The following is a 12,504-nucleotide window of genomic DNA, read 5'->3' as shown; positions in this document are numbered from 1 at the left end:
AAAAAAAACAAATGAGGCTATTAAAATACTACAAATTTCTCAATCTAAATTTATTCCATTTCCACAACTCAAACTTGTTATCTCTAATCTAAACTAATTCTATAAAAGTCGGGCCCAGAAGAAAAATAAGGATACAAGAAGAGTGAAGGATAAGTTCTTCAATCGGGCTCATTTCTGAATGCTGTGGACATGGGCCAGCATCTCCCTTTTTAAAGATTACTTTGTAAAATCCCTTACACAATATTGTCATTACTTGCTAAGTGATTTATTATAGGCAGGAACTTGATTACACATGTGAACACACATGCAAATCTCTACTCCTAAAACAGAGGAGATATTTCTTAATGGTTATATTCACTAGAAAGAAGTGGGTTTTGCAATAGTTGTTAAATACTCTAAGAACATATATTCAAATAAGAGTGTGCTAAATTCCCGATCTTTAAAGCTTTTAATAACTTGCTAAATCCATCTATCCCCCAAAGAGTATGCACTGCCTCTCATCTTATCTAAAGAAACAGGATTTCTTCTTTCTCCCAAACCAAAAGCTACTGCTAACTTTACTAGTTAGTAAACTAAAGATGTCGGGCTTGGTGGTGCCTTAACCCGCTGAGCCATCTCACTGGCTTGATAATCGGTCTTCTTCGAGCAGAGACCGTCTGAACAACCCAGCAGACAAACAAGTTTACTATCTATTTGTTACATTGCTACATCAGGAGATTACCTTGAAGAACTCCGGAAATGTCACTGGCTTGTAGCCTCTTTTACCCTAAAATTATGCAACTTGGCAGCCCAGTACTGCACAGATTTTGAAATGACCATGAATGTTCTCTGAAATCCATAAGGCTGGCCTTCAATATTTCCATGAATAAAAAAAGTCTGTTCAATTCAGAGATCCATATCTGATTATATATATGGCTCATGGATATGCCAATTTTCTACAGACAACATGTCTATTGGACCCATTACTGGTGGAGAAAAGTAATAGAAATTCATATACTTTCATGTAGATTTTCATAGGGAGACTTTCATTTAACTTTTAAAAGAAAGGATTTTTCGCGTCAACTTTTTACAGGAAAATAGTGCCACTCGATGGATGTGTCAATTCTTTGTCACAATCTTACTGCTACTTAGTCGATCTATAGGAATTTTTCATGTTGCCTATGTTTTGAAACCCCTTAAGGACGTCTCAGCATCCTGAAGATGAGGATCTTTCCCAACCTCTGTCATCCCCATAGCACCAGTTGAGAAAGCATGTGGAGACAGGTAGGAAGATCGACCCGGGGGGAGGGGGGCTCCCGTCAGTAGGTATCATCACTAAGGTACACCCGGGGATGCCGCTAGAGTGGCAAATGGGCAGATCCGAGGTGACTGTTACTAAGGAAACTATTATTTTCCACACAGGGAAATGTTATCAGTGACTCAGCACTGACCAATTACTGTCTTTTGCTAGGTTCCTTAGAAATTAAGGCCGCTTTAGAATAAAGGAAGGGGACAGAAGGGAAGAGAGAGAGGAAGAAGAGAGGAAGGGGACAGAATGGAAGGGAGAGAAGGAGGTGGGGGAGGCTGATATTTCCCTTCAAAGGCTCTCCATCCTGAATTTGACTTAGCATAATATTACTACTCAGAACCACTCAGATATGTCCTTATTAAGCACCAAGGGAGTATGTCTGGGTACCAGCCAAGTCACAGGTTTTTTTTGGGTTTTTTTTTTTAACTATGTATTGTTTTTGTTTGTTTGTTTGTTTTGAGACATGGTTTCCCCGGTAGCCACAGCTGGCCTGGAGCTTGCTGTGTAAACCAGACTGGCCTTGATGTTACAGAGATTCACCTGCCTCTTCCTCCCAAGTGCTGGGATTAAAGGCTTGAGCCGCTGTGCCCAACTTAACTCTGTAATCTTTATTCCCAAATTTATAAGTAGATAGCTCAAAATGTAGTGTATAACAGAGAAGACATTTATAATATGACATGGATAATAACCAGAGAGATAAAATTAGTTTAAGTCAATGAACCAAAGAATGTAAAATTTTACAGAAGGGACCTTACTGTTGTCAGAAAAGGAGGAATACTGCGCTTCCTAGGAATTAAGAGTTGGCACTGAAGGCACACAGAAGCCATCAGAAGATCTGGGTATATGAGGGCCTACAAGAACTGAATTGTAATCACAGTGCAGTTGTCTCTGAAATCTCTCTCCTCTTTCTCTTTTTCTCCCTCCTCTCTTTCTGTCTCTTCTAAAGGACTTCATCAATAAACTGCTTGCTCACTGAAATAGATGGTCATGGTTACTCATGTGGGCAGTGTAGGATTAGCATTCCAAGAAAAACAAGAAAATAATTCCAGTGACTGAATTGGTCAGTTTAGAATGGGAAAAATAAATCAGTATTGCCAACTAACTGACTTGATTAGTCTGTTCAGATACTCCACGGTAGGCACTATTTGTGGCTTACCTAACAATCAAATTACCTTTTCTATTTTTATAGAAAAAAAGGTTTTACTAATTTGGTAGTAAAAGAAATCTCATGCACCTAAATTTTGTGTTGAATTTACCCCAATATTAGGACCAAATTTCCATAATGCCAAAAAGCAAGGTTACACATTAGGTTCAGGGCTAAGATTGGTAACACACGACTTGCTGTTAAGATTGGTAAGTAACACTAGGGAGACAGAGACAGATAAATCTCCGTGAGTTTGAGGCCAGCCTGGTCTGCGTAAGGAGTTCCAGACCAGGCAGGGCTATATAGTGAGACTCTGCCTCAAAACCAACCGAACAAACGTTAGTTTTAGAGATATGTGTTGAGTTTCGCAGTTGGATTGGACCACCAAGTAGGAACACCTACAAGCCACCATTGTTCAAAGGGATCTTGTGGATTGAGTTATGAAACAGCTCAGTGAAAGGTCATCGTGTAAGTACATTTAAATGAAAATTTTTAACTGAAATATTAAATTCTCATACAGCTAGTCTAAAATGACTTTCTCTTTGCTGATAGTGATTGTAGCGGAAATACCCAACTGCTTTAAGCTCACACATCAGAAGTTGATATCACGCTAACAATTTATTTGAGAGGTGGCTAGATAGGTTGATACTCTATCCTCTTAATTAAATGCTAGCTCAGTTTTTTTTCGACATAACTGCATGAAACAGTTTTAAGTAAGTTATTGATTTCAAGATAACTGTATCTTGTATTAAGGACTAGATTCAGAGTCATTTAATCAGACTCATTACCATTGACTCCAAGTGACTCTGCATACTGTTTCAAAGGGGCTGTAAACCTGGATGTCAAGTTTAAATCAACTTGATTCAGAGTGGAATTGCATGGCATCAAACTTCTCCAGTAAAGAAAATCAAACAGTTGAACATAAATACCCAGACAATGAATGCCCTGGACAGGGTGACTGGATTAGAACCAGAGTGGTCACCAGTTGGACCATCTTTGCTATGCTGCTCTGCCAGCTAGCAATGAGAACATTAGCTTTATTCAGTCAAAGGTCAAATCCATGTTACACCTAGGATTTTATATGACCACTGTGAGGGAACAGAGTAGGAAGAGCAAAAAGAGTATGTTAGCACAGGTTTAATACACATTATTTCCAGTAGAACTTTAAATACATGCCACCTAAAATAATACAGTGTGACATGTTTCATCTCTTTGCTTGGACAATCTGAGATGACAGAAAATTGTATGGCTCAATCTCTTCTCCGCAATCCCAGAGAAAAGGGAAGCTGTGCTAAAAATACACCACATGGAATACACCATTGACTGACTCCTACCTTTCCATGCAGCTATTAATCAATCGTTCCTTTGTCAAGCTTGGTCCCAGTGACATTTGCTATTTTCCTCTCTGTCACCTAGCTATTTAACTATGATGTAAAGTCAGAATCCTGTTACAGTCAGTGGAACAGAGCTGGTCAGTGGAACAGAGCTGCAGCTATTGACCAGGACCCTAATATGCTTCTTCTCTGAGGTCTCTGAGTTTCCTGACTAGAGCCAGGAGAGGCTGCAGAGGCTTCAAGAAGGCACCTGGGGCAATGCCTTTAATCCTCACCACTGCTCTGGGAAAAAAAAGGAGACTGAATAAGAAAGCTCAGCGACTCAGGAGAGCTGGGATCACTCCAAGCTTCTCATTTCTCCTTGACACCTTTACATTCTTAGGTGAATTCATCTGGGCTAGAGAGTGCCAGAAGGTACTGTGATGAAAAACAAAAACAAAACAACAACAACAACAAAAAAAAAACCTAAAAGGTGGGTGGAGAGAAAGCACAGAGGCAAGCAGGAATCATTTCAAGTCTGCTTAGGAATAATCTTCCCTAATACATTTTACAGCCAGGAAAATCAGATGCTGGCTAAAATCCAAAGTCATTGTGTAATCACTTAAGTGTCCATTTAAATCAAAGTGTAAATGGGAGAGGGACCTGGGGGCACTTCCCATCTTCTTCACTGCTGATTTTAGCGCAGAAGGGGGATACTGAGCATCTGAGAATTTATAGTCCTGAACGTCTAAAGGAAACTCAGGAAAATCTTAAAATATGGCAGACTTTTTGTAGCGGTTTTACAGTAAAGGTAACATCATTCTCCCTTATGCTTTCTGGAGAGTTTGCTCCTGCTATTTTCTTAGCCAGGGTTGCACACGATGGAAACAGACACACTTCCAAAGAGAGATGGAGTCTCCAGTGTCCTTAAACTCCAAGAGCCTATCTTACCATGCAATCCTGCTGCGACGGAATTTCTCTCCTTTGATAACTTAGCAAAGGTGTTTACAACTGCAGGCGGAAATAAAGCAAGCTTTCAGTTGCAATCACAAACAGGACGCGCTACGCATAAATTAAGCTGCGGACGTGCCACCTAAGCGCACCTCCAGGGGCATCACCTCCAGGGCAATTCCACCACCCCGAAGACAAGGAAACCATGTCTCCTTTTATGACTGAGTTTAGCTGCTTTTGGAGTCCTGCTCTGTTAGCTCACCTAAGGTTCAGGTTACACTGCCTCTCAATCGTGGGCAGGTCTCCACGTCTCTGCAGTAAAGATACTCTCGCAACTGATCCTAGAAGCCTTTACCCCGGAGAGGGAGCAGGCGGCGCCCTGGAGGTGACCGCCTTTGTGACCACGGTTGTGATCACGACCACCCCCACGTGCTCACAGCCAGCACATCGCCCTGGGAGAGCCTCCTCTGGAAGAACAGCAAGGGTGACACAGTGCATGTGCTGGCAGCCCCCAAGCCAGAGGCTCCAGACTGCTAGTGGCTGTGCCACGTTTTCCAAAGGATCAGCCCTTTGCTAGTTTTTCCACGCACTAGGCAAACCCAAGCACAGGAGCGTGGAGGCTGGAGCGCTACCCGGCTCCTGAACTCCGTGTCCCAGGACTGCGCGTCACGTGTCCCCTGTCCCGCCACTCATTCTTTCAGTCTCTCAAGCCCACGCAGCGCTACGCGGACAGCGACCATGCCCAGTGCATCCGGAACGCGGACAACGTGTGCCCAACCCAAAAGGACCACACTCTGCCTCCGGAGGGGCCAGAGCCCGCTTGGAGCGCTACCCGGCTCCTGAACTCCGTGTCCCAGGACTGCGCGTCACGTGTCCCCTGTCCCGCCACTCATTCTTTCAGTCTCTCAAGCCCACGCAGCGCTACGCGGACAGCGACCATGCCCAGTGCATCCGGAACGCGGACAACGTGTCCCCAACCCAAAAGGACCACACTCTGCCTCCGGAGGGGCCAGAGCCCACGGTCCCCCACTCAAGTTAAGGCCACCTTGGTCCGCGCGCTTGCATTCAGTACTCCCACCCTACACGGGTCACCACCGGTCACCGCTGCAGCACCGGACCTCCCCGCCCTCCTCACCCGGTGCACCCCCCACCACCACCCCCGACAGGTCCCTGCGGAGCCAGGAGGCTGCAGAGAGCAGGGGACTAGCACGGGAACCCGGGAGAGAAAAAGTGGGAACCCAGAGCCACCGCAGCAGGATGGGTGGCTTAGTCTCTCCCGGGTCCCTCCTGGATTCCATTCCTGCAAAGCTTGCGGCGGCCTGAAAGTCCGGATGCGTGTTGCACTCCCTCCCAACTTTCTCCTGCCCATTCTCAGATGCCGTGGAAGTGGCCGTGTCTGCAGGTGGAAGGGAGTTGGGGCGCACAACGTACCGCGAGCTGCGGCCACCCCTCCGCGGGAGGCGGTCAGACTCTGAAGCCACACGCTCAGGACCACGAGGAGCAGGACTTTGCTCTCCATCTCCCGGCGCGTACTTGTGCAGAGCTGCAGGGCGCTGATCGGCGGTTACACTGGGCTGCACCAGAGGCGCGAGAGAGGGCTGGAGCGCGGTCTGGCTCAGGGCAAGTTACCCTTAAAAGCGGAGTGCAAGGCAGATTTCCTCTGAGGAGAAGGCAGAGGAAGAGAAGGAGGAATTGAGTCTGACACGGTTCCCACTCCACAGCTGTTTAAGTGACTGGAAATATGCAAATAAACCTCACCACCTATTGGCTATAAAATCATAAGTTGGGGGGAGGGCCCTAAATTCACTTCCAAATATTTGAGCAAACTGCAGCTAGACTCAACCCTGCCAGCAAGAAGAAGGGGAAAGGGCAGGAGGGAAAGTTTGCTTCTCCTTTAGGCTCCTGTTTGTCTATGCTAAAGGGACTGCTCCCCAGGGACCCCTGGAGAGGGACCCAAGGCAGGTTTACACTGCTTTATGTCACATACCCAACATTCATCAGCTTTCCAAGGGTAGGGAGTTTTGCTCTTAAACTACATTTGTTTAACACTTTAATCCATGCCTCCTTTGATGGATCCTGTTTGTAACTTGCAAAGCTCCCCCCTACCACCACCAAAAAAAAAAAAAAAAAAAAAAAAGTCGATGTAGGAATGTAGGACACACGCTGCTCCGTGGCTGGTGCTTGCTCAATCTGTTATTCCGTCATTGGCAATACGGATTCCCTTCTGTGACAGAGAAAAAGCTCATTTGCCTTAACTAGCTTCTAATTTTTGTCTCATGCAAATTATACTCAATTCTCAAGTTCATCAAGAAATGCAAAAATAACATTTTATCTTTAGAGGCAAAAGGTCAAGGTCAAATAATTGCAAACTATACTGAATTCCCAGTGGGATAGGCCATTCCAAAAGAAACATATTGTATGATTCCTGGACTACAGAGTCAGAAAGCAGATGGATATATTCTGAATTTTTATGATGATCATTGCACAACTGTGTAAATGCAATGAAATTGAATTGCACACTATGTAGGTGAACAATGGGCTGTTTTAAAAAGTGGACTGGGCCTGGGTATCATGGCACTCAACTTTAATCCCAGGCAGAGGCAGGCAAATCTCAGTGAGATGTAGGCTAGCCTGGTCTACATAGCAAGTTCCAGGCCAGCTGGGGCCACAGGGAGAAACGATCTCAAAACAAACAAACAAACAAAGTGGACTGCATTCAGAATAAGAAGAAAAATAAAATCATACTGGATACTGTGCCTGCCTGCCAAAGTACTTGGAATACTTTCAAATATCTTTTTCAATGAGAAGAGTTTATATACCTAGGAGAACAGCTAACTCTATATTCCCCACCTTCAGGCTGAGAATCTCCCTCATAAAATCAGAACCTCCAAATGGCTCTCTTTGCTGGTCTGAGTCTCTTTCATAAGTCCCTCTGTCCATAACACACATGCAGGTACACCCCCACTCCACACACATGCATTAAGGATTAAAAGATCGAAAACTATACAATGAAAACTTTTCCAGTTTTTCTCAAAAATATAACACCTTGCTAGTCTGTAGAAGAGTTCTATCTTTAAGCCTATGGACTCTGTGTCACAACTTATCATCTTGCATTGCAATTCTTGAACAGTACCTCATCCACATTCATTATGGGCTATACAACAAGCAGAGAAGAATTCATTACAGGATATGAAGCAGGGCAAGAGAGAAACACAAGAAACAACGTTGGAAGTGGCAAAAGAGAAGCCAGGGTGGACAATTAGGATATGGCCACCCTCCAAAAAGTATCTAGTAAGCTCTAATTTTACAACATGACGGTGATGTTAAAACATATAAACAGAAGTCAGAAATACCTACTCTTTTATCTACAATATACATGGAGCCTATTTTCATGCATGGATATCATTTGACAAGACTCCCAAACCAACCCACACCTCTGCCTGTGTCTTTTAGAGAACTGTAAGATTTTATGTAGTTGCTAATAGGGATGCCTGGTGCTTATAATGTACTTTCAAAATGATCTCCCAGGTTAACAAAATGCAAACAGTGCTCCAGAGTTGGAGTATGTTTTTCTTGTTATGTGAAGTGTGAACCTGGTTTTGTGCTGGCCCAAGCTGCTACTTTGTATGTCCCTTAGAGGGGCAGAAATTTCCAGGAAGAACTAACATAGAACTCAGCCTGGTAGAAAAGCCGACAGATTGGCAACTTTCCAGGGGACAAGTGGTGGGCAGGTGGGTGTGGCGGCCACGCTCACTCTTGATTGGTTGTACTGGGCTTGGTCAGGTGCCCCAGTTCTTTTGTAGACACTCACAGGAGCTCCAGGTCAGGATCTTGTGCACATTAGACAGGCATCTGATGCCCAAACCTCCACAAGGTTATTTGACCACACACAGTTTGATGCTTGATCTTTCTAAAATTGACATTTCCTTCATAATAGATTCAAAAAGGCATTAAATTCAAAGAAACTAAGCATGTTAAAACTTTTAACAAAACAGTATCCTTGGGGAAGGACATTTTCAGCACCTGCTATAGTTAAAAGTGATGTAAATAAAAAGTCAAATATGTGTAGCTAATGAAACACTGAAATTTCAGATGTAGGGACACTCTATCCATCTGTCTGTCTGTCTGTTATTATTTTGATTAGCTGCCTGCTATTTGCACATGGGGCTTTTCATCCTCTAGTGCATTCTTCTGTGTCCAAGACGCAACAATTTTCCCATGTTTCACAGGAAGAAAAATGGAACTCCTAAGAGATCAAATAACAGTAATAACAGTAGCCAGAAATTACAGAGTGCACCCCCCCCACACACACTCTGTTGGCAGTCCCAGGAGAGAAGGAAAACATACTTGCTCTGTTAAATTTTAATCTTTTAATTGCAAACCAGAAAAGGCTGAGCAGCAGTTTTTTGCATATGCAGATTTTATTTTGTGGTTTGCTTGCAAACTAAAATATGATGAAACGTCTAACTGAACTTAAAAGAGCGTCAGTATTGACGTAGACCTTGTATCATAAAAATATATTTAATATAGGAACTGCATGCCTAATACAAAATTTAAAAATGCAAAATCACAAACTCAAAATATATATTAAAGTCTACTGGTTTTTCTAAATAAGGAAATAATAAAAGCAAACCAAGGTGCTCTAAAAATTGTCATAAGGGCTTTTCTGCCATTTTCTAAACATATCCCAGGATTAAACTGTAGATAGAGGGGCACAAACAGCCGCAATGGTGATCACTGAGGTGATGGCGATCACGGTGGTGGTGAGGGGAGGGCAAGGTGGATGCAACAGCTGCAGATCTGCTGCAGAGGATGGAGCTGTCCTACAGGGCAGTTGATAAGCACAGGTCCTGCAGTCCCCTTCTTTAGCCCATCACGCAACAGTGCTTTGTTGAAGAATCAAGTAACCTATTTCAGGAATATTAAACTCAGACAAAAGAACTCCTTTGATGAAATTGGGTGCTGTGATCTCAAAATGTTAAAAGAGCAAAGTAATATTATATTTAGTAAAGTTCTTACAAGTCTGCCCCCTCCTCACCTCAGATCCTGTTTGCTTGGGGAATGGGGAGTAGTGTGGACTGTGGGCTTACCTCAAACCATAAAGTTAATATATAAAATGATCTAAACACATTTTAAAGGTTTTGGTTTTCTTGAGTTGGGGAACTCATCATGCAATTTCCACATTCTACAACAATAAGCAACCAATAAGAATAACAAATGTATAGATAAATTGACATGTACATATATGTATTAGGTAATACTATCTGTATCAAGTTTTGTCTCAATAAAGTTAAGAGTAATAGTCAATTTAAAAAGAGAACAACTCCAATCCCATGCCAGTGCATTGCAATGGTACGGGTTAAGCAAGGCTTTGAGCTGGGGAAAAGGGACAGAATGTTCTAGATGCTGTTACAGAGAGGATTCCAGTTTTCCCTAGGAAAGAGCTGATAAACTGAAAATAGACTGCCGTACAGGTGACGTTCAGTTTATAGCTCCATGTTCATGTATAAGTAGATGCCTTCGTTCTCCACGACACAAAACATAAAACAAAACAAAAATTTAACTCTCCATTGGAGCTAAAAGCATACTTCCTATGAGACCTCTTTAATGACACGAATACATGAAGTCATTAATGATCTTTACTGAAATTTCATACTGAGGTAACTTTAGAACCAACCTCAAAACCCTTGTCCAACAAGCTTAGCCCCACTCCTCAAACAATGTGTTTGAAGCGCCTCCTGCTGACCACTTGTTATCACTGCCGCATCTCCAAAAGCAGTCCCAACGAGCTTCAGTTGATTTATTAACATTCTAGATTTTAAAAAATAATTTAACATACACAGCAATGGATTTTCCTACAGAAGTTTCATACATATGTACTTTCCTCTAATTTGCCCCGTCTCCACAAGCCCTCCTTCCCTCCCCTTCCCTGCGCCCCACTTTCCTCTTGTTGGTCTCTTTCCTTCCCTCAATCAGTGCTGCCTTTTGCTTTCATGTCATATATATTCTCTTACCCTCTCTTTTTGTTTTTTGTCTTTTTGAGACAGGGTCTCCCGGTAGCCCCAGCTGGCCTGGAACTCATTTTGTAGACCACGGGGCCTCGAACTCACAGAGATCTGCCTGCCTCTGCCTCCCGAGTGCTGGCCTTACAGGTGTGCGCTACCACGCCCGGCACTTACCCTTTCTTTTTTCATTTAATCCTCTCCCTTAAGATCTCTTCCCATTCTCTCATGGTCCCATTTTTATGTTAATACACACACATCTATACACAAATATAAATATATACTTAAATCTAAGTTCCACATATGAAACAAAGCATAGTATTTGTATTTCTCAGTCTGATTTAATTTGTGTAATACAGAGATTTCCATTCCCATGCATGTTCCTGAAAATGTTATGATTTCATTTTTTCTTTATGGCTGACATATTGATTTACAAATTATTTATACATATATACACACATTTTACAGAAAAAAAGAAAAGCACAATATGTAGAATGTCCTCTAAAGACTTCTTCTTAGGAACAGAAGACTATTGCCCCAATTCAAAGGGTAAAATCTTATACATGGGAAAGGCAAGGTGAACATGTTTAAATAGCAGCCTTGCCAAAAATGATGGAAATTTCAGCTTTATCTTCAATGAAATTTAAAGGATTACTCATGACGCAATTTAAGCCTTTTCAGAAATCTTTAATAAAAAAGCAAAAGTCATCCCCAACACTTTAAAGTACTTACAACAATCCCAGTACTTTAATTCTAGGAGTTCTTACAGTTCATTTGGCTGCTGTGCAATGCGGTATTTAATCAGCGCTCTCTAACAGTGAGGACCACAGACTCTACTTGTCATGGCTCTATGTTGTTCTGTGATGGATCAGAGCTGTCAGTAATACTTGTGCAGTATGTCTACCACAGCATTGAATCCAATTATCTAAAAACCAATGACAGTCAAATTCCCAGGAAATACAAACCTTATAAAACTTGTACATTCAGAAAATGTTGAGGTGTTCTTAAAACAGGACTGGGGAGATGGGGGCTTAGTGGGCAAGGTACCTGCCACATAAGCATAAAAACCCAAGTTTGGATCCTCAGCACCCAGGTAAAAAAGCAGTACACATCTGTAACCTCAATAGTCTAGCCAAAACAGTGAGCTCCAGATTTGGTGAGAGACCCTGCCTTAAAAAATGATAAGGTAAGCAGGGTGTGGTGGCACACACCTTTAATCCCAGCACTTTGGAGGCCGAGGCAGGAGGATCTCTGTGAGTTCAAGGCCAGCCTGGTCTACATAGTGAGTTCCAGGCCAGCCCCACTACAGGGAAATCCTGTCTAAAAAAAGATAAGGTAGAGAGTTATAAGGAAGATACCCAAATCTCTGCCACTGGCTTCCACACAGGTATGCACAGGCTAGTGCAACTGTGCATGCACGCACACATCACATACATGCGCGCGCATATGCGTGCACACACACACACACACACACACACACACAAAATCTATATACAATAAACAATATACAGCTATACAATAAAACAATAAACTTAAATGTATGATATGACCATAAGAGTCGAGTGCCTGCTTGAACACAACTTATTTATCAAAATATCAATTATTTCTTACAACATAGTGGTGATGACTTTTCTTCAGTCTAAGCAGAACCCAGTCAGAAGAGAAGTTAAGAATAAAAGGCGCACGTCCTAGGCAGTTTAAAGAGCTGTGAGAATGGCAAGTAGATATTCCTGAAATACTGGGGCAGGGGAGCAAAGCCTACCCACCTTTCCCTCTTTGATTTGCTAATTGCAAAGAATAACCCTA

The 12,504-nt window shown here is 42.7% G+C and overlaps 1 protein-coding gene across 1 annotated transcript in view; it reads right to left on the bottom strand.

Moving 5' to 3' along the window:
• Lpl (lipoprotein lipase) overlaps positions 1–6,496 on the bottom strand; it is a gene marked incomplete in the record, with an annotated part of 21,905 nt that extends 15,409 nt beyond the window's left edge. Inside the window, 1 exon segment of the mRNA XM_029554647.1 lies at positions 6,128–6,496. Within this exon segment, the coding sequence (XP_029410507.1) occupies positions 6,128–6,215 (88 nt within the window).
• Positions 6,497–12,504: the final 6,008 nt, after the last annotated feature.

The sequence above is a fragment of the Nannospalax galili genome, unplaced genomic scaffold, assembly GCF_000622305.1.
Source record: "Nannospalax galili isolate Female #2095 unplaced genomic scaffold, S.galili_v1.0 scaffold291, whole genome shotgun sequence".
Classification (NCBI taxonomy): domain Eukaryota; kingdom Metazoa; phylum Chordata; class Mammalia; order Rodentia; family Spalacidae; genus Nannospalax; species Nannospalax galili.
This window is presented reverse-complemented; position numbering and strand designations above follow the sequence as displayed.